At 39.9% G+C, this 25,226-nt stretch overlaps 2 protein-coding genes across 3 annotated transcripts; both read left to right on the plus strand.

Moving 5' to 3' along the window:
- Nucleotides 1-7,019: 7,019 nt before the first annotated feature.
- cga (glycoprotein hormones, alpha polypeptide) lies at nt 7,020-11,950 on the plus strand. Of its 2 annotated transcripts, none has more exons than XM_079694125.1 (4): nt 7,020-10,416; nt 10,499-10,610; nt 10,751-10,935; nt 11,685-11,950. In XM_079694125.1, the coding sequence occupies exons 1-4, from the start codon at nt 10,390-10,392 to the stop codon at nt 11,757-11,759; spliced, it is 399 nt and encodes a 132-aa protein (XP_079550251.1). In that variant the 5' UTR covers nt 7,020-10,389; the 3' UTR covers nt 11,760-11,950. The 2 variants fall into 2 exon arrangements, with proteins under 2 accessions (XP_079550251.1, XP_079550250.1); XM_079694124.1 differs by having other exon boundaries at nt 7,229-10,416; nt 10,751-10,941.
- A 1,070-nt stretch (nt 11,951-13,020) lies between these two features.
- On the plus strand, nt 13,021-24,943 carry znf292a (zinc finger protein 292a). The gene is made up of 8 exons (XM_079694123.1): nt 13,021-13,237; nt 15,248-15,402; nt 16,290-16,368; nt 16,668-16,803; nt 16,944-17,146; nt 17,522-17,658; nt 18,092-18,233; nt 18,381-24,943. Exons 1-8 carry the CDS (start codon nt 13,088-13,090, stop codon nt 24,495-24,497), a joined length of 7,119 nt encoding a protein of 2,372 aa, XP_079550249.1. The 5' UTR covers nt 13,021-13,087; the 3' UTR covers nt 24,498-24,943.
- The last annotated feature ends 283 nt before the right edge of the window (nt 24,944-25,226 follow it).

Raw genomic sequence — 25,226 nt, forward strand, 5'->3', positions numbered from 1 at the left:
TGCATTTTACAGAAGAGCAGCAGGTCATTCAAAGCATCCATCATAATTACTGACGAGGAGTAATTTCACTAAAACAGTAGCCGACCGTTGATGTGACCAATCGAGTGTTGGCTCACTAAACTGTTGAACGCTTTGTTACAGAAACAAAACATTTAATTGAAATAAAACGGTAAACAATACCTAAGATAAACAAGGAAGTGTAACAACAAATTATTAATAATTGAGTCTACTAATAATCTATCAACACACATGAATAATTATAACAATATTTACATATCTCATACTCTCAGACAAAATGTTATAAAATGCCATTCCACAAATCTAAAATCTATATAAATCTAAAACTAGATAATGTATGTGGTAGCCTGCTCACACTTGTACTTTATGTCTTGGTACAGTAGGGTATTAGAGCAGTGCTTGAAGTAGGGAGGTAGATCCCACTTTCCACCACACTGTGTCACTCTTCTCATTGATTAACCCTCATCTGCTCCAGGAACAAAAGAAAAGGTCAGAGTATGTGTAAAGAAAACGATAAGATGATGTGTTTAGTACAACGTAAGGAACAATGATAAATAACATAAAACCCTAACCCTAACATGTCACCCCTTGAGCATGTTTGGGATGCTCTGGATCGGCGTATACGACAGCGTGTTCCAGTTCCTGCCAATATCCAGCAACTTCGCACAGCCATTGAAGAGGAGTGGAACAACATTCCACAGGCCACAATCAACAACCTGATTAACTCTATGCGAAGGAGATGGGTGACATGTTAGGGTTAGGGTTTAACCCTAGGGTTTTCGGACCCCCCCAATAAAGCAAAACTGCACATTTCAGAGTGGCCTTTTATTGTGGCCAGCCTAAGGCACACCTGTGCAATAATCATGCTGTCTAATCAGCATCTTGATATGCCACACCTGTGAGGTGGGATGGATTATCTCGGCAAAGGAGAAGTGCTCACTATCACAGATTTTTTCAGATTTATGAACAATATTTGAGAGAAATGGTTATTTTGTGTATATAGAAAATGTTTTAGATCTTTGAGTTCATCTCATGAAAAATGGGAGCAAAAACAATAGTGTTGCATTTATATTTTTGTTCAGTGTATATTGTGCAATTTTCCAAACTCACATTGGTTTCTCATATATAGCATCTACATCTCTGTATAGCAGGGTTTCTCAAAGTGTGGGGCGCGCCCCACTGGTGGGGCACAGGGATGTGATAGGTGGGTCGCAAACGGACGCGATGAACGGGAGATTTATTTTTTAAATACATTTTTTGGACTTCATTCCAGAATCGAACCTGGGTCCTCGTGAGCGGTAGTGGACTGTTACAGCCGGAGACTCGCAACGGCGGAGGACTTTCACAGCGCCGCTGCGCCGGAGCCGCCGGGTGTTTGCGACCACGGATGCGGTACCGGCGCTGTGATAGTCCACGTCCCACCTATGCCAGAGCCAGCGGCCCACCGATGGCAGCAGCCCACCAACGGCAGCGGCCCACCAGGAAATGTCCCGAATCTCCCGATGGCCAATCCGAGCCTGCTCACACACATACAACTGAAATCAAAATAATTTACAGTAAAAATCTCTCATACACATGTGAAATGCTCTCACACACACACACACACACACACACACACACACACACACACACACACACACACACACACACACACACACACACACACACACACACACACACACACACACACACACACACAAAAGCGTTGCAGTCAGGAAAAAAAGCAATTTTAACAGTGACACTTTTCGAAATCCGGTTTGTGTCCCCCCACTTTACAAATAGGCCTATGTTTATAATTATTTTTTAACGCAAGCCGTCATCGCCATGGAGGAGCACACAGCCTCTGTGAGCGAGCCAGACAGAGTAAAGAGAGAGAGAGAGCAAGAGAGCACACCTTTATCTATTTAATATAGATGTAAAAAATAAAGTAAGAAATCATTCCAATGTGTACTTTAGGATATTAAAAAAAAAAAAAAGTTTAAAAGGGGAGTGATTAGTAAAATATGCATAAATAAAAAGAAAGAATGCTAACTAGGTAACATAAGATAAGAATAAACAAGTTTAAATGATTTGTTATTGGTTGTGATCATATTCTAAAGACGTTTGGATCATTGAAAAGTATACAGCTCCCTTTCATATGAGTGTTGAGAGCTGTATCCATAAATTCCTTTTGTGCTCGAAGTGCACCTGATTGATGCATTTAACTTCAACATTTAAAAAAAAATCTACCCGGACCCCCCTGGAGGAAGTGAGGTCCACCCCCAAATAAAGCAGATTAAAATAATTAAATTGCATACATTTTATTTTAGTAAACACTTAAAACGGGTCCCACAGACCCAAACAGCACACAAAGGTTAAAGGTAAGCATATAATAATGTTAAAATGTGCTAAATATATACACTGCAAAGAACAAACAAAAAGAGGAGTAAAAGTAGCTCACGACTTGTTTTATTTTTTTTAAGTAGCTCTCATCCTAAAAAAGGTTGGAAACCCCTGTTATAGAACGATACATTTGACAATTTTAAGCTTGGCCTACAATTTCATTGGAGCGATGGAAGGGGACCAGGTGGGGCTTGAAAAGGCCCACCGGTTCAAAGTGCGGAATGACAGAAAAAGTTTGAGAACCACTGCTGTATAGTATGTGTATTCACCAAGCGGCAAACTCTTGCGCAGAGATGGGAGGCCAATAAGGAAGTGCCTCAAACTGCAGTTCATCTACTGGCCAGTAGGAGCAGTCCGTAGAAGGGAGCAATTTCCACAGACCCCATGTTAAAATGACCAACTTTACAGCAGAAATAAACATGTTTACATCATGGTTCAATATTCTCTAGATTCCCCCTTGATGACTATGGATTGGTGAGTGAATTGTTTTATAACACAACCCTTTTAGTTATATTAGGTCTTAACTTTTTTGCATAAATTAGGGCGTGGTAACCTTGAGTGACAGGTCTCTGCATTGAGTGCTGCTTCTAGCTTTCTGGGTGTTTCTCAATGTCGAGTACGCTTGCTTGGTGGTAGCACATGTCTTCCGAGCGTCTTGCTTTCGGAAGCGAGGCAAGAATACTTCCTAGCCTCGGAAAACGAAGAGTGGAACAGGTGAGCAAGTGTGCAGGTGTGCGTCATAGAGGCCCGCCTTACATTTTCCGCCACAGATTTGGGGAAATTGGTCCGTGCGCAAAGCATTGTGGGGATTATAAGACCGCGGCATCTACACATGTGCAACCTCGAAATTTCTCCAAACGAAGTACACCGGGCTCGGTAGAATTCCAAGTATGCTGGACATTGGAACAGTCCTTCGGCGGCACTCGATGACGTAGTATGCTTGAAATAGTGGCTCTGGAGCAGCTTTACTCGAGATTGAGAAACACCCTCTGTCTAGCTCAGTAAACTCCAGGATGCCACAGGGGCGAGGCTGCGAGGCTGATGCGGGGAACACAACTTGAACTCGTTGATGTGATGGGTGGCGTGAGGCGCAGTGGATAGAGGCTTGGTGTTTGGATCAGGGGGTCACAGGTTTAAACCCCACTGCAGTCAGCATGTCGTTGTGTCCCTGGGCAAGACACTTCACCCCAAATTGCTCCTGTGGGGATTGTCCACAGTATTAAGTATGTAAGTCGCTTTGGATAAAAGCGTCTACAAAGTAACATGTAATGTTTGCTGTGTTGGTTCCTGGTGGAGTATTCTTCATTTAAATATCGGACTTATCTTATGGCTCTGCGTTTCAAACAGACCGTCCACTTTATTTCTCACTGGTCTTTTTATTCAGCTAACGAGCGAGGGGAAGCTACATCTGTGCTAACGATGATCCGTAGCATACAAGTTAAAACATATTAGAGAAGTAGGGCGGCTCAATTAATCGTATTTTAATCACAATTACGATTTTGGCTTGCAACGATTATGAAAACAACATAATCGAAATAAAACGATTATTTATTTATTTTAATTAATTTTGTTTTAATAAAAAAGTATTTTTCTTCAGTTGAATTATACTTAAAGTTCAGGGTAATCAACTGTTAAAAACATAGGCCTACTGTTCACATTTTTATTTTCAATATATGGATGTTTTCAAAGTAAATGGATAATCGTTTTTAATAATCGTGATATCCATTATTGACCCAAATAATCGAGATTATGATTTTTGCCGTAATCAAGCAGCCCTATAGAGAAGTGTGAAACATTAAGAAGGATTATACTGTAGAACAAACGGCTTCTGTGTGAGGTTGGTATAAGGTCATCCTCGTACATTAGTTAGTTTGCTAGTTAGGTAACTTGATATTGTTGATTTAAATTCGCTATGCTCGACGATGCAGACTGCTAGCGTCACAGTAGTGTTGAAGACCAGTGTACTGTGTGAGATTAACCTCATTATAAGATCTGTATCTCACATTTCCAGTTGGTTCCAGAAATAACATTAACGTAGTTATTGCAATATGGTTTGTTGAAGCTTACTGGTTAACATTCATCATATTAAACGAACGAACCCAAACATTGTTGTTTTTATTAATATTATTACCAATACTTACTAAGCATTTTATTATCATTACACTGGAGAAACGGACTTATTGTGGCAACAGAACGTGAACATGTAACTTAATGCCTGCATTTAAAGGTGGGGTAGGTAATTTTGGAGAAACCAGCTCGAGTGCGCTAGAATTTGAAAATACACAGCCGGAAAAAATATGGCACTTCCTTACAGAGCCCCTCCTCCAACACACACGAACGTGCACATGACCAATGAAGGCACGAGATAAGTTTGTGCACAGATGGAAGGCTGACAGGCAGGTAGGCCAAAGAAAATCCGGAACTAGAACTTAGTTCATTTGAACCTTTTCACCCCATTTTCAGTCCCTGCTAGAGAGCAGGTACTTTCATGGGAGAAAAAGGTTCCCATTTCTGCTAGGCGGATTGCAAACCACGCCCCGTAAAACTCCCAAAAAGTTTTGTGAAGCCGCCATTTTATTTTCCTCGCATTAGCATTATTAGCATTAGCCCAGCGCACAAACGGAGACAGACTAACTTATGGCAACACAAAAGAAAACATGGGAGCGGTGGAGATGAGGAGGTGTCGGCGTGTCTGACGATTTCTTTGCTAGTGGAGCATGCTCATGAACTGTGAACTCGCGGGAGCCTCGCAGCAGGGCTACTGCGGAGCGCATAAAGCAGACTCTTCACGCTAACGAAGGATCCCTTCTTCTCCAGGGCAGGGAAGGCTACGAAGTACGCAGTCTACTGTCCCGCGGCTGCTGCCTCTCTGTTGGACTCCGGTACTGCACATTACTCACGAGACGTTGTAAAACAAAACATTCGGGGCTTTTCAGAAAACATCCGGGGCTTGAGCCCAAGTAGCCACCCCCTAGCGCCGCCACTGCATGGGACCTCTGTTAAGCCATGTCCCCGTTAGAGGGGGCTGCATGTTTTTTTTCTCACAAAACTGTGTCTCAGGGCTTCTTAATATTTAAAAACCTATTAATGTATCATACCAGATTAACGGGAGGAAACTCAGCTAACTGACAACACGAACCATTTTTACCAAAACAAAACACAAGTCTCATAAGAAGCATCTTAATGACCCCTGAGCGAAAATATTCTAACGCACTTAGCACAGAACACAACCCCTTATTACTTACCGTAACTGCACATACAATATATCAAATTAAAGCTGAGATTCCACAGATTATATAGGTATTAGTATCATCACTGAGCGATCAGAACTCGCGACAGGGGAAGCAAACACAGACATCACAACACGTAGCATTACAGAGCAAACACGGGAGATCATCTCACTTTAGCTGTTATTCTGATAAAAAGTCGTGTTCAATGGCATTAAACCGATAACAACGCGGCTGAAGGTTAATCCATAGGTTAATCCAATGTGTCTTTCACTTTAAAAAAATTATTGATAATCCATGATTCAATTTTTGTGTAAAAATCGGAGATTTTATTAGCTGCTAATAGTAGCCACCAGAGTGTATCACAGCTTCCGGTTCCGAGGCATTCTGGCTGCGCAGCACTCATTCACCAATGGGTAATGTCTAGATCAGGGGTTTTCAAAGTGTGGGTAGGTGAGCCTCCCCTCAGAGAACATAAGAACAGCCGCGCCCCCCCTCCCAATTATTATTGCTGTTATTATTATTATTATTATTGTTGTTGTTGCTATAATGCAGGGGTATTCAATTGCATTTCAAAGAGGTCCAGTAAGAGAAAATGTAATTAAATGCTCTGTTTTTGCTGTCTACTCCCCCACTACTTTACTCCGACTGTTTCTCTCCTCTTGTCGTGTCTCTGTGTGTGTTTGAATCTATCGTGCTGACTGCACCGATTTGATTGGCTGAGTAGCGTCACCTCCTTAAAACATTAAACAATAACTTTTTTAAACCTTTTTATTTTTATGTTTTAAACATATTGTATAAAACTCCCCACTACTTGGACTAATCCTTGCACCCCTCTAGAATAAGCCCGAATGGTCTCAACCATATTGCATCAGTAACGTGCACTTGTTATTATAACAAGATCGCAAGGACGCTGGTATCGATCGGAAAATTGAGTGTTGTAACAGCCGTTTGTTCCAAAGTTGGAACAGCCTGTGGACAGCCGTTCTTCCTTGCATGTCAGTCGCCGACACCTTCTTACAGAGGACAGGCACATCTAGCTCCAGCACGACCCGTATATTTCCGCACGCCGTGTTCTCAAGACATATTTTTTAAAAGATTTTCAACATGGTGGATAAATCCTTATATGCTCCCGGTAACACACTGAACGTCAACTTTGCCTCCTTATTACACTCACCCAGTGGCGGCCGGCCCATAGGAGCGCTAGGGGCGCCGCCCCACCTCTTCCCACATACAAAAAAAAATATTAAAAAAAAAATTATATAAAAAAATATATATATTTCAAAAATATATATATTTTATATTTTTTATTTTTAATGAACAAGGTAAATATCATACAATTGGTATCAGTAAAATGTATAATCTACAATAAAATGTTGTTTAAAATTCTGTTACGATGTCTAAAGTTACTGATTAGTCACATGTTTCCTGCCTGGCCTTGCCCTTGGCATTAGTTTATTATTACGGGGCGCTGCCCCCGAGCCAAACAGCAGCAACCAGCACGTAAACTGTGCCGCCGAAACATAATTTCAGCCAATCAGCGCCGTCAAATATTTTGGTCACGAGAGCGCTCACGTTGGCGCCCACGTTGCTTACGTGCGTTGACGTGAGTTGTTTTTTAGACTCTTGAGGAACTGGGGTAGTATCTATAGTAACGCAGTGTAGGCGGAGCCGTGACGTCATCTTCAATGAGCTCCCCAGAAAAACAACACAGCCGTTAGCTCTTAGCACTCAGCACTCAGAGCTCACAGCTCTTCATATCTGTTCAGAAACTAGACAAAAGTTAAACAAGTACAAACCACGTACTGTCTGTGTCATGGCGAATACAGTCGCTGGTTTATTTATGTCTGTATAAGCCGTTGTTGTGAGTGTGGACGGTCGGAGCATTTACAACGTTATCTTAGCCAAATCTCCATTAGAAAACACGCATTTTAAAAGGTTTTTCTGTTTTTTTTGTTGTTTTTTTTTGTTTTGTTTTGTTTGTGTTTTTGTTCTTGTTTTGTTTGTCGACCTGACTCATAATGTAAAGCGTCTTTGGGTCTAGAAAAGCGCTATATAAATCCCATTTATTATTATTATTATTAAAGCCAATTGAGTAGCACTTAAAATGGTTTGGCTCTATGAAACCTGATGTACTTATATGATTCTGTTTTCTTCAAGTTTGTATCTTCTTGGTCGAATGCACTTATTGCAAGTTGCTTTGGATAAAAGCGTCAGCTAAATGCAATGTAATGCAATGTATTAATGTAATTTAACTGCAAGAACTCTACAATATTTGAAAGAAAAAAAGTCGACAGAAGATCCAGCTTCGGAATTCATATTATTAATCTGACATAATATGAATTGATCATCAGAAAAGAAGGCTTCTTGGACTTAATTCAATTCGTTTTAGTTGCTCACTTTTGGCATTTGCAATTCAAATCTTCTGAGTTTAAGAAATTAAGAAATTTACCTTTTAACCCATACAGGAAAACATTATGGCTTTTTGTTTGTCTATCCCTGACAATGTCTTCTTTGTTAGTGATAAACAGTAAAAAAAAAAAGAGCCTCTGATGAACAGAATAGCCACTATGTGATGGCTATTTAATGAGATAAAGGGTCATTAGTGTTCTTATATTACAGATCTCTCATGCCACCGTGTGGAGAGAGAGTTCCAAGCAAAAATGATCTGACTCCTCTGTCTTTTGTATACCTCCTTTTATTGCACCTATGTTTAGACAAAAGCAAAGGTGTGTTTACCTGTAATTCATTTAATTAATATTTTTAGGCCGCCTTAATTCTTGGGAATAAGCAAGGATTGTAACTAAAGTATGCTCAAACTGAATGGGTTACAATCATCATTCTCTTTACTGCTACAATGCATTTTCTCATTAGCTTCATAACCAAGAAAACTACAGGTCTCAGCTAATTACCTAATTTGTTGTGTGGTGTCAGTAACCCACTGATGCCATCCAGAAACCTATGGCTTTGAACTGAGCCTGCTGAATACAGATATGACCAGTTAACCTTTCTGTCACCCGGGCTATCTCAACACAGCAACAGTGAGAGCGTAGACACTGGAGCCCTTGAGATTATCTCAAGCATATGGCTACACAATTTATATAACAAAGTTCAACATCTCTGTGGTTCTCGTCCTCAGCCACCCAGATCATTGACTATACAAAGACTTTGCACCATTTCTTGTTTCATAAATCTGGAGGCCGTGAAGCCTGTCAATGTGATTATTCAAATATAGGGTGAGGAACACTGCACATCTAACTAATCTTCTGTGCCTTCTTTCTCAGCTGGTTCTCTTTTTTTTTTCTCAATATGTCCTAACATCTAATATCTTGTATCTCAAACACACTAACACGGCTCAACTCATTCCTCATGAGTCCAAGTTGATTTCAAGCAGTTATTTTATACAGTGCTGCAAAGAGCCAAGTATGATGTTACATAAGACTATATGGTATGATTAAAATGTTGTCAGCTCTTGATTGATGTGATATTACTCGTGCTTTTTATTCTTACACATGTGTTGTTCAATAGGCCATTCTACTAAAATAATGTGTTACAGCTACATTTAATTTTACGGGACATTAAGTTTGATGTCAGTCAAAATTGCCCCATATGACAAAGACAAGATCACACAATGTAACAGCCATTGCTATCAATCTTATCAACAGGAATGACATAAGTACAACATTTTATTGGTGTACAAAACAAGGTTAAATTGTTGTGATTGAAGCAAACTACACAGCCTTAAAACATCTCTATGATTTGAAACATCTAGTTTTCGACAATTATTTAATTACGAGTCGAGGCCGAGGATTTATCACCTGCACAACCAAGGACGCAGGACACGAGTACTTAAGCAAACACACTGACGAAATACAAAGCCAATTCATATTCATCCTTGACATTTCAGATGCTGGGGGCGAACAGATGGATACTCCTTAGCAACTATTAGATACCTTTCCATTTGTTCATAACTTTTTCCATCCATCAATTCCTCCAATTTTGAAAAAGCAATGGCACTAATAAATTATGCAAGTAAATGAACCTAATGTAAAGGAAACACAAATAATACATCCAAAATAAATGACTGCTGGAGTGTTTCAAAAGAGTTTAGTTACATTTATAAACTGATAAAAACTGAACTGACGAAAATATTTAGATGTCATATGTTTTTGTGTGAAATGAAGATCAAAGTGAACTCATAAATCGTTTATTTAATTTGTTTGACTAGGATGCAGCAGTTCAATGAATGAAGCTTTAATTGAAGAAAAATATGGCATCACCTATTCAGTGACATTTTACAGAGTTTTTAGTCCTTTTTGGATGTACGAATGCCTACTTGAAAATGGAAGGTAGAATACACATCTTGTCATTGTCAAGGGAAATATCAAAAGTCTACAGGTGCAACTGCTGAATAATATTATAATTAGAAAACTTGTGATTTAAAGCAGAAAAAAACATAAAACTATTGACCCTTCTATGACAAATAAAAACAATCAGCAGTTACCAAGTAACAAAACCCCATGGATTAAATGCAGCATCAATAGTCAGGATGGAACGATGATGGAAGTATGTTTTGACTTTCCACGATCATTTTGTCCTTTCAAGGGATTATGTGCAAGGTACCAAAGGTGGCCAGTGAGTCGGTGAGATCATTGATAAGGTTGGTAGGTTCCACCTAATCCAGGAAGGGGCCAGAGACACGGATATAAAACGAGAAAGAAGGAAAAGTCCTGAGTAAAAAGCCATCCTCTACAGAGACACAATGAAGAGGGAACTTTCTCACAACATGGTAATGCTCTATCTTTATGTCTGACTTGCTAATGCTTTGATCAATAGATTTTGGATTCACGATTTTATTTTGTCTCTCTTAGATGACTTGTGGCACCACGATGCAGTCAGTGAAATCAGCTGGATTGTCTCTGCTTCTGATGTCTTTTCTTCTTTACGTAGCTGATTCTTACCCCAGCATGGACTCACCAAACAGTAAGGTTTCTTTATAATTAAGTACAAATGCATTAGGTACCCTCCTCTCCAAAAACCAACGGTTCATTTTTAAATGGCACAACTTGTCTCTGGCACTGTAGCACAAGCTGTCCATAATCAATAGTATTGTCTTTCTCCAGTGGGCTGTCCGGAGTGCGCACTGAGAAGGAACAACCATTTGCCTGGCGACCACCCGATCTACCAGTGCGTGGGCTGCTGCTTCTCCAGAGCTTACCCGACACCTCTCTGGTCCTTGAAGACCATGAGGATCCCAAAGAACATCACCTCAGAGTCAACATGCTGTGTTGCGAGTCGCAGCTACGAGGTAGAGGTAAAGGCACAGTAACAGGCAAATCCTTTATCAGGCAAACTTTACTTTAAATATTCACTTTGCATAGAGGTTACAGTGAGATTGACATGAGTGATATCAAATAACAGACTTACACTGACTAACTGTTAAAGAATTGGCAGATAAAACAAAATCCCCACTTTAAATATTTGTGTTATAGTTCAAGTTTAATCTCTTTTGGTTGATCTTTTTTCTTATTTTATGTTCAGATTGATTTAAGGAAATTTCTTAGGATTTGATCATGTTAGGTAATCAGTAATGGAAATAAACTACTTTAAATATAGGCTTACCTAAAGGTTTAGGTACGTGTTATCGTAAATAATTACAAATGAAATTATGTACTTTATACTTCTACCCAATTGCAATTCTGAGGATAATATTGTTGGCTATAATATAACAGACAAACTTACAGTGCATTGTTAAATTGTTAAATTAAAGAGTGGTTACACATCGTTTTGGAAAGCTGTTATTTCAGTTGTAATAAAGTCATTTTTAAACTGTGCTTGTTATCTTACTTAAATTATATGAGTGTATATTTTGATTTGACTAATGTTTGGTTTGTATTAGGTTGCAGTTTATTTGAACTTTCTGTTGTAAAGATTTCAAAACATTTAAACTGCTCAAGCTGGTAATAGAGCATTTGATCTACACAGTTACTCCTGTAGACAAATAGGAATTGGTTAAGAATAACATATGTGTCTTTTCTTCATCTTTGCCTCTTTCAGTCAGACATGGTTAATATAAAAGTATTAAACCATACAGAGTGTCACTGCAGCACCTGCCACCATAACAAGATATGAAGACGGACCTGGAGACCTTTCTGCAGCGCTTAACTTGGCAACAAATTCTATCACTTTTACAATGTATGTTGATATGTTGCCAGATAATGTTTTTGTAGCAATACTGTCTGTATAATAAGCCTGTATTTTAGTTGGTAGATGTATATGATTCATTGTAGGTTGAAAAGCAATTAAAATTATGCATTATAATGAATGCGTCTTACTCTAAATGCATGGTATTGCGTTGTGTGTTTTGAGGGCTATTTAGTACTTTACGAAATACTGAGTTGCTTCGGTCCAATACACTGCAAAATAAATATAATGGAATAGTAACACAAGTAGCAGTCTTAAAGTACGAAAATGACTTTGAGGTTGATAAAAGGTTTGTGACATGAGAAATCTGAAAAATTGGTCAAGAAGCCAATAAATAGAAAATGAAAGCTGTGAAAATGTGCTGGAAAAAAGTGGTACATTAATGGTAATTTGAAACTTAAAAATGTCACCACACCTGCGCAAACTTAATCTGCTGTTGAAGAGTGGGTAATATGATCAAAACTTCCCTAGACCTTCAGATTATAAATGGTTGAGAAATGAAATGTAGCAATTTTTAGTGTGTAGATGGAGGTTGGGAAATGGGTAAAACCAGCCATTTGTTTGAAGATTGTATTTAGCTACATTTTGAGGATAATATTAAACTTCAAGATATCATAGTAAGTAGGCTACTATACAATAATCAGAGCTTTGGTGGCATTACTCCTTTTAACATTGTATGCCCCTTATAATATAAAAACATAATCATAATGCTTTTACGTCACTTATAACATGCTAAGTAACATGTTGCCTTTGAGGCCATATGTTCAACTGGGAGTCTTTCAGTTGACTGACCCCTGTAAGTGAACTGCTGCAGTCACTGAAGCATCGAGCTGACCCTGCAATCTGAATGATCGGGAGGGACAAGAAACATGAGAATACCGTGCCCCTGGGGTATTGGAGCTGGTTTAAAATGTTCATGAAAATATAAAAGGTTATGTTTGTCTTATGCTGCTCAGTGCTTGGAGGTCATGGCCGAGTAGCCTGTCTTTGCACGGATGGTAACAGCATCAGGGTAATCCAGGAGTCCAATCATACTGATTAGGTGATGAGCAAACACTTCACGTACACTCTGTTTGCAGAGTGTGATTTTGTGCCACAGTAAGGCCATGGATGCTTTGTTGACATCAGGGGTGTGTGTGTGTGTGTGTGTGTGTGTGGAGCACACTCTGTACTCACCCTTCCCCCTCTGCGTGCGCGTGCGTGTGCGAGTCTGGCAGCGTAACATCTGTGCGTACGCGGTCGTGATTGTTGTGAAGATGGCGGAGGGGGAGACAGAGAAGGAATATGACACACGGAAAGCTATCGAGGAGCTCCGAGAGCGGTTCCAGGGTTTGACCACAGCTTTGAAAGAGAGTTTGCAGTCCCCGCTGGAAGCCTCCCTGCATTTCTGCCAGGAGTTTTGCCAGGTTAGCCCGTCCTCCTACTGCTCATCCCGGGCAGCCTGCAGCCCCTCTGGCTTCCTGGCCGAGGATGCGCGTCTACGTTTGCTACAACAATGTAGCTAAGGAGCTAGCTGCCTATGCCTGGCATTTCAAGATGGGGAAAAAAACTCCTCCATGGTTTTCAGCCATTCTCTCAATGATGATCGTTTATGGCATGAACCTTTTTGCAAAGTCTGACTATCCATGCGACGATAAGTCACACCAATGTGTGCGCGCCGTGCATCTATTACTGGTATTTTCCAGGCCAGATAGCTAATAGCAGATGAATGTTGCTAGCTGGTATGCAGGGTCCCCCTGTCCTGTGCAGTGGTCATGCTGTGCAAAAAACGGGTAGCTACGTTAGCGAAATTTTACAGGGCCATTGCATTGAAATGCACTGAATTAAACGGTTGTGTCCCCCTTTGAAAAGACAATAAAAACGTTATAACTCTGCATGATGTCTTAAGTTTTAGCTTGGTGTGAAAATTGGTTACTTTTTTGAAGCTGTTTGATTGTACGGAAAGATCAATGATTTTTTTTCAAGGTGCTAGCCCAGGCCTTTTGCCCTAATTAATCCAGCTAACCACATCAGCGGAGATGTTTATTACAGTCGTATAGCCAGCACCAGTGAAAAATGTTAGATGGATGTCAATGTTACAGCAACCGATCTGCCTGCAGCTGGCTTAGACAGTGATTAAAAAGGGAAAGTGTGGCAGTGGTCACTGACTCCATTACACATCCTTCTCATTAATTTGCCCTGACCACGAACATATGATGCGATGTCTCCATTTAATTTATATAACCTTGTGAATTACTGCCATCGCACAAAAAGAGTTTGGATTATTAGTGTGTTTCTATCCAACATTCAACGCCGGTAAAGAATGCAACTTTAAAGTTATTTGAGTAAAAGGGGACGAGCCTCGAGCTGCATGCTGTAGTTTTGTTCCATGATGGAGATTTATCTCGTAAGAGTAAAACTGCATGAATAATGGAGTCATTCAGGATGAAATGGATCTGTAGAGTTTTTCTGTGTGGAAGAAATGGAGGGAGTTTTCATTGATGAAGGTTAGGCGTTATTTGAGCTGGGGTTTGGAGAAAAAAAGAGGGAGGATAAAGAAGTTGTTTTTTGCTGAGCCACACATAACTGGTGCTTTGTTATTTTAGGTGTCTACATCTCTGCTGGATTATGTAATCAGTAGATAATAAGAGTATACAAATGCATATTTTGCTTCCTTAAAGTTAATAGTTTGGAATTACTTTTTTATTTTTTTCGAAAGTTAGGTGATGTTTTTTTTTTTTTTTTTTTAAATCAAAGCAAATTTTAAAGTTTATAGTGACTTTCAATGTTTACATTAAATATAAAATTGCTACCTTCTTTGCGGAATGGGATCTTTTTTCCTCACTAAACATGTTTTATTTTGATGCTGTCATGATTATCAAGCCTTTAATCTGTCTTTTACTACCATGGTTTCCTTAACTTATATTGGTGTCCAACTGGACTCACTACTTCATATGTTATTACACTTATACAACTGCTGAACTATAGAAAGTATACAAAGGGACACAAATAGTTGGGCTAACAAGTAAGCTTATAGAGCTACAACCCTAACTATGGATTTCATGATTGATGTATATGCCGTTGTAAGATATATTGGTATTAGTTAATGAGTTTGGAAAATGCAGAACATTTTGAAAATGTATGTCATAATGTCCCAGTATGAAAGGTGATATCTCCAAATGTTTTTCTTTGCTAGGTAGTTTCAAAAACCCTAAGAATAACCATGAACAAATAATGATGAAAAATTATTAAATTACTAATTAGATGTACTTTTTTATTGGTCCCATTATTATTGGGTTTTGGGATTTTATGATTTATACACATTGTGTTCGTCTTTACATTCCTTAACCAGTATTGCTATACACAGGTGTGGCAAAAACAAAAAATCAATTAATCAATAGTTTGGATCTAATTGTAAGTATTCCTATGTTTGGCAGGTCCTTGTGGAACATGTCGGCCGTTGGAAAACTGATGAAGATCCTCTGCCTTTGCTGGAGGTCTACACTGTGGCCATCCTCAGCTTCGCTCAGGCATCCTCCTGTCTCTCCTCCGAATGTGAAAACGTGCCACTCCTACTTGAAAAATTGGCACTGTGAGTAGAAACTCTTTCTGGAAATTAGAGTTTTCAATATTCTGTATTTTGTTTTATTATACCTTTCAGCATGTCATTGACCTGCAATATGTGTTAAATATTGATGAAACATAATGCTCAAATTGCATGTTGGAGAAAGCATCCTCCTTAAGTATTTCCTGTGGTATTCTAAAGTTCGTGTTGCAATGTATGGGTTACAGGTTTTGGATGTGCAAATGATATCATACCTAATATTAGTTTGCTTTGCAGTTCCAATTATATAGTTTACTCTTTGTCCGGCTTCATAATTTTGAAGATAGCAATCCTGCACAGAAGTTGCACAATATTTGACAATAACCATGAAAGAAAACGCATCCAAATCCATATTTTAAAAGATCAGAAATGTGGATATAAAAAGATAAAAACACTGCATCAAAATCCAGGGAGAAACTACTCCTCTGTTCACAAAGAGTGCTCTCATGATAAAGGCAAAGTCCTTGAGGCGGTAATCGGAATAGAAATGTAGGCTACTTCTTGGGGAGCTTCGACATATTTGGGATGGGCAACAGAATATATTTTGCACAAGGTGGTTAGGTGAACACTAAAAAATGAAAAGAAACCAAGGCAACAATTATAAAATGCAATGATGTAACCTTTTTGGTTATTGATTACTAAGTACTGATCTTTATTTAATAACACATACACGTACACCAATATTGATCCATGTAATTAAAGTGTCTCGATGCTGTTGATTTACACCCCTCTTTGTCCATCTTTATTTTACACTGACTTTAATGCTTCACACTTGGTGCATAGTTATTCTTGTATGGCCACCCTTAATTTTTGTAAATGTGTTCACAGCCTTGACCTAAATGTGCCTTTAACAAATAACTGTGTTGGGTTTACAGGAGCTGTGCGGAGCTGCTGCTCTTACTGCCCCAGCATGTCCCTGGTGCCTTATGGGAGGAGTTTCAGTCCTCCATGAAGGTCAGCTTTCCCAGGCATTTATCTTTGCAGTGATAAGCAATGAAAAGTTGTTTAGTAATTTGAATGCATTAGGTTGAGCCAATCAGTGAAAGCAATCAAAAAACACATTCCCTGAATGTTTCAATCTGTTGGTTCTCTTTATAAAAACAACATCAAATGTTTAAAAGAGTTGTACAATGTTTAATAGTAATAGTAATACGGTAACCTTGTCCAAACAATTATGTTAGACTCTTTTCTGTCTATCATTACATATGACTCACTCACTGAAATGTTGGTAATTATGTCTTAATATGTTGCAGTTGGCACACAGCCTTTTGTTAGAAACTGGGAGCACACAGCTTTGCCTGCTCTCAGTTCTGGCACAACAGGATGGCGTCTGGTCCAACAACACGCTAAGCAGCATCATGTCCAATAAAATCCCTCAAACTGAGCAAGGTTAGATCTTACTTCGTTTAAAAATGCACCTTTCTAACTTGTGCAGCTTTAATTACATATATTTATAATTGTATTGTAATATTCTGCATCTCATTTGAACTTTCTTGACTTTTGTCTTTTTTTAAACTTTTCTTTCTTAGTACATGAATATCTTGAGTTTGAAGGTGCCACACTTCTGAACATGAGAATAAAGCACCTAATTAAAGTGGAGAGTGTTGATAAAGCTGCTGTACTGGCTAAGATGTGCTCAGAGTATCCGGGATATGAAGGAAAAGGAAACTTCAAGCAAACCTACTTGCTTTGCATCTGCATGAAAAAAAGTCAGGAGCAGCTAATGGAGGAGGTAAATAATTACACACATTACACTCACTACATTTAAACACATTGTAGCAAATGGACAATTGGACTGAAGATGGACTTTTATCAAAACTGAACTGAAATGTAGTCTAATGACCAAAACCCAGTAATCACTTAGAATAATAACAACATTTCCCAGCAGTTATTTCATTACATTGCATTTAGCTGACGCTTTTATCCAAAGCGACTTACAATAAGTGCACTCGACCAGGAAAATACAAACTTGAAGAAAACAGAATCATATAAGTACATCAGGAGCCAAAACAGTGTTATCAAATATGAAAGCTGATTTATTTAGTTAATATAAATTGACTATTTTCCTGTGATCCACTATCTTATCTCTCTTTTTACTTTAATACAGATTGCGTCAATAGACTGTAAAGATGCTCTTGAAATGATCTGCAACTTGGAGTCAGAAGGAGATGAGAAAGGAGCTCTCTGCTTATGTTCGGCCTTTCTCAAACGACAGCTACTTCAAGGAGATGTTTATTGTGCCTGGTGAGTGTGGCTGTTTATTCCAGATAAATACCCTTACAAAATACAGTGGTCATTGAACCAATACATTACGTAATTGGTTCATCCAAACTGAAGCACTCTCTGTACATATCATGTGCACAAAGATACTCACTGACCTTTTTGGAGCATATTTCAGAGGCTGATTGTGTGTGTTTGTAGGTCCCTCTATCTTAATACATGTTGTACTTGAGGGAAGAGAGGCATGCTGTTAATAAAGGACTTATGCTCAGCTCATTTTAAAGTAAAAACTATGCAGTAGACTTAGATGTATTGTCATCCAAATACTCAATATATGTACTTATTATTTTTAAATAGAATAATCATACGTATATAATCAATACAGAATGAAAAAATTACTCAGCAATCCAAATAGTAAGTATCTGTTTGTAACAGTTGTGTTTCTGATGTTTTGCAGGGAACTCACACTGTTCTGGAGTAAGCTACTCATGCGTTTAGAGTCGTCAGCTGATGCATTTCTTGGTCAAAGCAAAGAAATGGCTCTCCTCTGCAGAAGTGTCTGTCATATTCTGTTTCTAATCAAAGTAATTCAAAACGAGGTAAGATAAATGGTTTACGCATTTGTAGATGATAGCAGAACCATAACACATGACTATTCACAGCAAAAACTACTGATATGACACTGCACCTCAAAGAGGACTTAAAATGATAATCTTTGCATTTTTGTTGCTTTATTATTTCCATAGATTGGTGAGGTGGGGCTTCCAGTGTGTGTGGAAATGTGCATTCAAGCTCTCAAAATGACATCCAGTGACCATAAAGATAGCAAGTCCACCATCTGCAAAACGATATCCTGCCTCTTGCCAACTGATTTGGAGGTTAAGCGTGCATGTCAGCTGACCGAGTTCCTCCTCCAGCCTACTGTTGACTCGTATTATGCTGTGGAGTCACTGTACAACGAACCTGACCAAAAGCCTGAGGAGGATGGGAGTCTGCCAGTGCCCAATTCTTTACGCTGTGAGTTACTGCTGGCCTTCAAGACGCAGTGGCCTTTTGATCCAGAGTTCTGGGACTGGAAAACGCTAAAACGCAACTGCTTGGCATTAATGGGAGATGAGGCAGCTATTGTGTCATCTATAGACACACTCAATGACACAGACGAACAGGAGGTGGACAATGCACTTGGTAAACTCCCTGAATACAGAGACCTGGAGGATTTTCTGCTTACCACTACAAATGAACTTAACGAGATCACGGATGAAAGAGAAAAAAACCGAGAGGCTAAAAAGCTTCGGGAGCAGGGTTTTGTGTCAGCCCGGTTCAGAAATTGGCGAGCCTACATGCAGTATTGTGTTTTATGTGATAAGGAGTTCTTGGGTCACAGAATTGTTCGCCATGCACAGAAGCATTTCAAAGATGGAGTTTATCTTTGTCCAATTTGTGCCGACAGTTTTGAAACAAGGGAGATTCTGGAGCCACATGTAGCATCACATGTAAAGCAATCTTGCAAAGAGAGACTAGCTGCAATGAAAGCTGCTAGGAAGGTACCTCAGTCCCCTAAAAGTCCATCAAAACATTCAAAAGTAGCCAACAAAGTGAGCATGAGTCCTGTTAAAGTTGAATCTCAAATCAGCGACCAATTAGCATCTCCTGTTAAGATAGAACAAACTACATCTGACACAAACATAAGTCAAGACTGTTTCTGTCCTGTCAAAAATTGTTCCAAGGCTTTCAAGTTTTTCCGCAACCTCATGGCTCATGTCAGATCTCACAAGGACGACGACGAGGCCATGAGATTTTTAGAGATACAAAAACAGAAAGTGGTATGCCAGTACTGCAGACGGCAGTTTGTCAATGTCAAACATCTAAATGATCATTTGCAGATGCATTGTGGCAGCAAACCATACATATGCATACAGTTGGATTGCAAGGCCAACTTTAACTCAAATTCTGAGCTTCTCATGCATAGAAAAACACATCCAGAGTTTAAGGCCCAGTGCATGTTTCCTAACTGTGGCGAGGTTTTCAGCGAGGCCTACCTGTTGTACGATCACGAGGCTCAGCATTACCTTACCTACACCTGCCAAACGGACAACTGTGGCAAAATATTTTACTCCCAGTCTCAATTCTTGTCACACCAACAGTGTCATTGTACAAATGATGCAGTAAACACTCCACATGTCACACATGAAAACCCTCCTGACACTCCTAAAGTAGAACCAACACCAGAGAGCACCCTGAGCAAAGAAGATACCGGTTCTGCAGTTGTCAATATTGAAAGGGTTAATACAGACATATATATGAAGGAGGACTCAAATGCAAATGCGTCTCCTTGCAGCTCACCAGACCTCGGTAAAGAACCTGTTCCTGTGAGAGTTAAACACTCCATTGAAAGTATGCTGAATTCTGCAGGATATCCTGAAATGCAAGAAGCAGATACATGCTACACTCCTCTAACAAACCCCACTCCAGCAACAGTTGATGTTGAACCAGCCCCAGAGCTTCCTCATGTGCACCGTGATATGGGAGCTGGAAGAAGTGAGATCCCACTAGGAAATCATGAACCAAGTGCAAAAAACCCTTTGGCAAGTCAACAAGGAGAGGATAATATACAAAGCAATGAACTTCCAAAAGTGATTCCACAAATAATTTCTCCCGGTCAAATCAAGACAGAAATTCCATGTTCACTGCAAGGATATCCTTCCAATACGCCTTCTGTATCTGCTGGCAATGAGGAGAACCTGCATAGCTGCCCACATAGTGAGTGCACAAGGGCCTACAGCACCAACAAAAGTCTGTCTAGGCATGTGAAGAAGCAACACCCTGACATATTTGAAGATTGGAAATTGGCAAAGAAATATAACAAAGTGGCCAAAATCACATCAAAAAAGGTGTCAAATGGGCCAGCTTCACCTAATCCCTTTCAGAACCAAGGGAACAGGCCGTCAAGTCAGCCAGGAAAACTATGCAACAAACCTGGGATGCAGCAAATGGATTACCCAATGGGATCTTCAGCCTCACCTGCCCAATGCTATTCTGGATCAATGGAGCCCGTGCCTATCACTCCAATGGTAAACCCAACAGTTTATCCGTCATGGGGAAGCCCAAATAATCCCAGCGGAATGATGCAGTCAGACATGCCCGAGACATGGTCTTCACCCCCAGCGAATAATTGCTATCCAGAATCCTTCAACATGAATGAATACCCCCCTCGTAGCTATCATCAATGGCAGCCTGACCCTTATCAAGCAACAGCGCCTCTCCCCTCGGACAGAGATCCTCCTAGGGTAGTTATACATGGTCCCTCTATGTCACATGCTCCTTCAGTTTCAAGTTTGATGTCTCAGTATGTGTCCAGTTCTCTGATGCTTGACAATGGAGGGCAAATTCATAACAGTGGGCATCAGTATGGACTTATGCATCCAGAGGGACGTGGAGACAGTGTAAATGGGGGAAAAAGCAATGCAAGTATGACAAGCCAGTTGGATATCGGAAACAGTATCTCAACAATTGATAGCCTAGCTGAAGGAACTTACCACACTCCATATGCTCAGAGTGAAAACTCCTGTCCTACTCAAGGCTCCTCAGTTGATATTCCTGTGAAATGTGTAACCCCAGAGGCCCCACATGCATCAAAAGCAACACATGAAATAATTAAAACAGAGAATGTCTCCACTCCTTGTCATGAACACATGGAAGACTCTGTGGATGGCATGCTCAGTTCAAACAATGTCATTCATACAGATTTCACCTATGAAGCAGACTCGCCTGGTGCTGACTGTGAGGCTCTTCTCTCAGATGAAAAGGCAGGTGACCCTGACGTGCAGAAAGGAAAACGAGGCAGGTTGAGCAAGCGAACGAAATGGCCAGCCATCATTAAGGATGGCAAAGTCATCTGCAGGAGATGCTTCAGAGAGTTCACAAGCACCAAGTCTCTCGGAGGTCACTTATCTAAACGCTCCCAGTGCAGGCCTGTAGATGAAATTGACCTTACAGCTGATCTGCCAACATCTTTTCTTGATTTTCTCAATGACCCCAGTGTCCTTGATACAAATGGATCAGCATTCAACATGTCAAATGGTGATTTCTCACAAGAATCTTCTAGCTTGAATTCTTTGACTTCACCCTTGCTGATGAAACAGGAGCCCCAATATACAAATATAATGGACTATTCAGACTCCTCCGAAAACCAGCAACAGAATGCCGGAGAGTTGGCAAATCCACTTCGTCAAGAGGATCACTTGATGGAAATTTCCCATGCCTTTCAAAGGTTAGATTTGATTGAGGCTGCACAGGAAAGGAGGCGGAATGCTTTGTCATTAGAGCAAAATGTCAGTCATCGTGTTAAACCCCGTGACGTTGAAAAAAGTAAAATACCAACTAAAAGTGATGACAAGCCCACTGAAAAGATCCCCAAGCCTTTTAAATGTGACCAGGATGAGTGTGACTACTCATTTATGACCAAGGAGGCATTATTCAAACACTTAAGTAAAATGCATGATTACTCTAATGAGATGATAGAAGAACTTAAAAAGACCCCATCCAAACTGTCTCCATATCCTTGTCAGATATGCCCCAAAACATTCACGAGAACGACAGGTTTGAGAATTCACTACGAAAAAGTTCATCGATTGTCAAAGGCAGAAATGCAGAAGCTAAGGATCAGTGCTCGAAACAGGCGTGCATTTAGACTGAACAAAGATGATGTGTTAATTGGCTGTGCGACTACTGATGCCAATTCCAGTGGTTCGGGACCATCTGCAGATGTGTTACCTAATATAAAACAGGAACCACTTGACATTGCAATTGCACCTCAAATGGACAATGAGAACAATCCACAAGCTCCTCAGAACACTTTACCAGGAGATGCCGGTGAACAGGGCTTCATTCCCGATGTATCTATTGTTGCACAACTTCCCCCACCTCAAAACTACATGACTGATATGTCGCCCTGTCAGGTGGCACCATCAGTTCATGAAAAAGCTCCAGAGCAACCTGAAGTGGCTGTTTTAAACAAGAGTCCAGATGTGAAACAGAAATGCCATTTACAGGAGAAACTCAGTCCTGTTGGCAAAGGAAAAAAGCAGCACGGACGATCAGATGCATCATCTAGCAAACTAAAAGAGCCACTGTCTAGCCCTTCTATTGCGTCTGCTTCATCCTCCCCAGAGAAACCAGGAAGCTCTAAAAGCACGCCAACAAAGGATGAACACCAGAGGAAAGAGAAACATCAGAAAAGGTTGAGCCTCAAAATGTGTGATGCAGACAACCCCTTTAGTCCATATAGACCATATCGCTGTGTTCATGAAGGATGCACTGCGGCATTTACCATCCAGCAGAATTTGATTCTCCATTACAGGGCCATGCATCAGGCATCCCTACCCCCGAGTAAATCTGAACCTGACATAGAGATGGAGACTGTCGAAAATGGCCAAGAGAGCCATCATAGCATAGACAAAGACGACGAAGTTAGGTGTCAGGTGAAAAACTGTTCAAGGGTGTTCTTAGGAATCACAGGGTTAGTGCAGCATTACCTGTTACTTCACAAGTTTACTCGTGACAAAGCCACAACAATGATGGCCAGCATGAACATAGGGACTTTCAACTGTGACCGGTCTGATTGTGCTCTCCCGTTCAACTCTGTGGAAAAGTACATCGAGCACATTAAGAATTACCACAAGGAAATCGCCATCTCCGAAAGCGGCTCAGTTGATCAAACTTTCAAGTGTGAGTTTGTGGAGTGCGACCGCGTTTACAGTACAAAATCCAATCTCCTCCGTCACCTGATAAAAAAGCATGCTTATGTTTATGATCCTAAAACAAGTGACGGACGACGTACTAAAGCAATGGGGCTCTTCCCAGGGCTCAACGGGAAAGAAAATGTTGAAAACAAATTCAAAGTGAAGAAGAAAAACACAAAAAAGAAAGATGGAAAGTCCATTGAACACTGGACTAGTTTTGGAAAGCCAACACTAAAATCACACGATGAGGCATCAGCCATGTGCACCAAGAAGTCTGCTCTGCAGTACCCATGCATGATAATAGGCTGCGATGCAGTGGAGCGGGCTGAAAGAAGTATATTTAAGCATTACACCACTCATGGCCTCACAGAAAGATATATTGAAGACCACAGGAGCCAGTTCATTTTCTGCAAAAAATACTCACGCTCCAGATTCAAAGATTCAAGCAAATCAGAGGGCGCGTCAACCTCATCTTCTGAGGAGACGGAGCCAGATGATGGCGAAAAGCCCAGTGACCAGAAAACAGAGGAGCTTGTGGATCGGTTAGCCCAAGAAGACAGCAAGCTGTCCAACGATGATAGTGCAGAATCTCAAGCTTCCACTGGGACAGATGGAGGAATGAAAAGAGGTCGTCCCAAAAAGCCTGCACATCCAACACCAGCTTGTCCGGAGAGGATGCAGACCCTTAGGAATCGTTTGACTGTTAACAGTTCTAGAGAGAACTCAAATCCTGGTACCCCTACAGCCCAAGAACAACGTGACGATGGGGTTATGCCTGGGCCTTTCAAGCCTTTAGGACTTGAAGACTCTTTCCTTAAGTTTTTGGAAACCTCAGAGTCAACCCACTCTTCCAAACGCAAATTAAATGACAAATCTAATGCTGAACTGCCGTCCAAAAGACAACTAACTCACAGACAGAAATCTGCAATGAAAGGTAAAATTGAGTTCAGAGGCTGTGAAAAGTTAGTAGACTTCAGAAATCCTCTTAATCTCAAAGCAGTGAGCAATGTCAAGATTGTCATGGATACAACTTTTTCAGATGGTGCTGATCTGTTGCTAAAGCAGCTACAAGACATGAGGCCGATAGTCAAAATAAAAAAATGGCTTTATAGCGGATCATAGACCCAAACGTTGTTTTCAACCCAATCTCACTCAGGATTTGAGAAGTTATGCTGCAGAATGGTTTGTTTAGGCATCTGATTTCCAACTGTTAACACTAATGGTCACAGCTATCAATTATATGGCCTATTTTGTACTTAATGAAAAAATGTCTTGGATGATTTTAAGTATGTATGTTAGTCATAATAACCAGGTAATCTTTTAGGGAATAGATTTTAGAAACATGTTTGTATTTATGCTTAGTACTGAAGAAGTTTTTTTTTTCTTTTGCTAAATGGAGACTTTTAAAGAAAAACCATGTTTTTATATATCCCTATGGGATTTTAAATTCCGTTTGTATTTATTTCATCCTTTTTCAACACTAGTAGACCTATCTGTAATATTTACATGTCTTCCACAAAGTGTTCAATGAAATGTAACTGTTACTTTTTATAAATATTGACTCCATATCTTGTTTTGAGTTTTTTTTGTCTTCTAAGTTGTTTACACAGTCGAGTATGTGTGTTCATTAGTTTTCCTAGATTTATACCGTTTTCTGTATGGAAAACATAAAACATGGCCAGAATGTCATATCTCTAATAAAAAATTGTTTAGTCTTGGAAAAACGTTTAAACAATTGCGCTAAAAATTATATTTTACTAAGATATAAGTTACATATTAACTGAACTTAACTTGCGTGAAAACCTGACATTTTTTGTGTAAGTTTATTTTATTGGGAACGAACAGAAATCT

The sequence above is a fragment of the Notothenia rossii genome (genome assembly GCF_949606895.1).
Source record: "Notothenia rossii genome assembly, chromosome: 7".
Taxonomy (NCBI): Eukaryota; Metazoa; Chordata; class Actinopteri; order Perciformes; family Nototheniidae; genus Notothenia; species Notothenia rossii.

Coding starts and splice junctions, on each gene's coding strand:
- znf292a (XM_079694123.1), top strand. CDS start 13,088: ATGGCGGAGGGGGAGACAGAGAAGGAATATGACACACGGAAAGCTATC. Junction 13,238..15,247: donor TCTGCCAGGAGTTTTGCCAG/GTTAGCCCGTCC, acceptor TATGTTTGGCAG/GTCCTTGTGGAACATGTCGG. Junction 18,234..18,380: donor TCAAAGTAATTCAAAACGAG/GTAAGATAAATG, acceptor TTATTTCCATAG/ATTGGTGAGGTGGGGCTTCC.
- cga (XM_079694124.1), top strand. CDS start 10,390: ATGAAGAGGGAACTTTCTCACAACATG. Junction 10,417..10,498: donor GGGAACTTTCTCACAACATG/GTAATGCTCTAT, acceptor TGTCTCTCTTAG/ATGACTTGTGGCACCACGAT. Junction 10,942..11,684: donor GTCGCAGCTACGAGGTAGAG/GTAAAGGCACAG, acceptor TGCCTCTTTCAG/TCAGACATGGTTAATATAAA.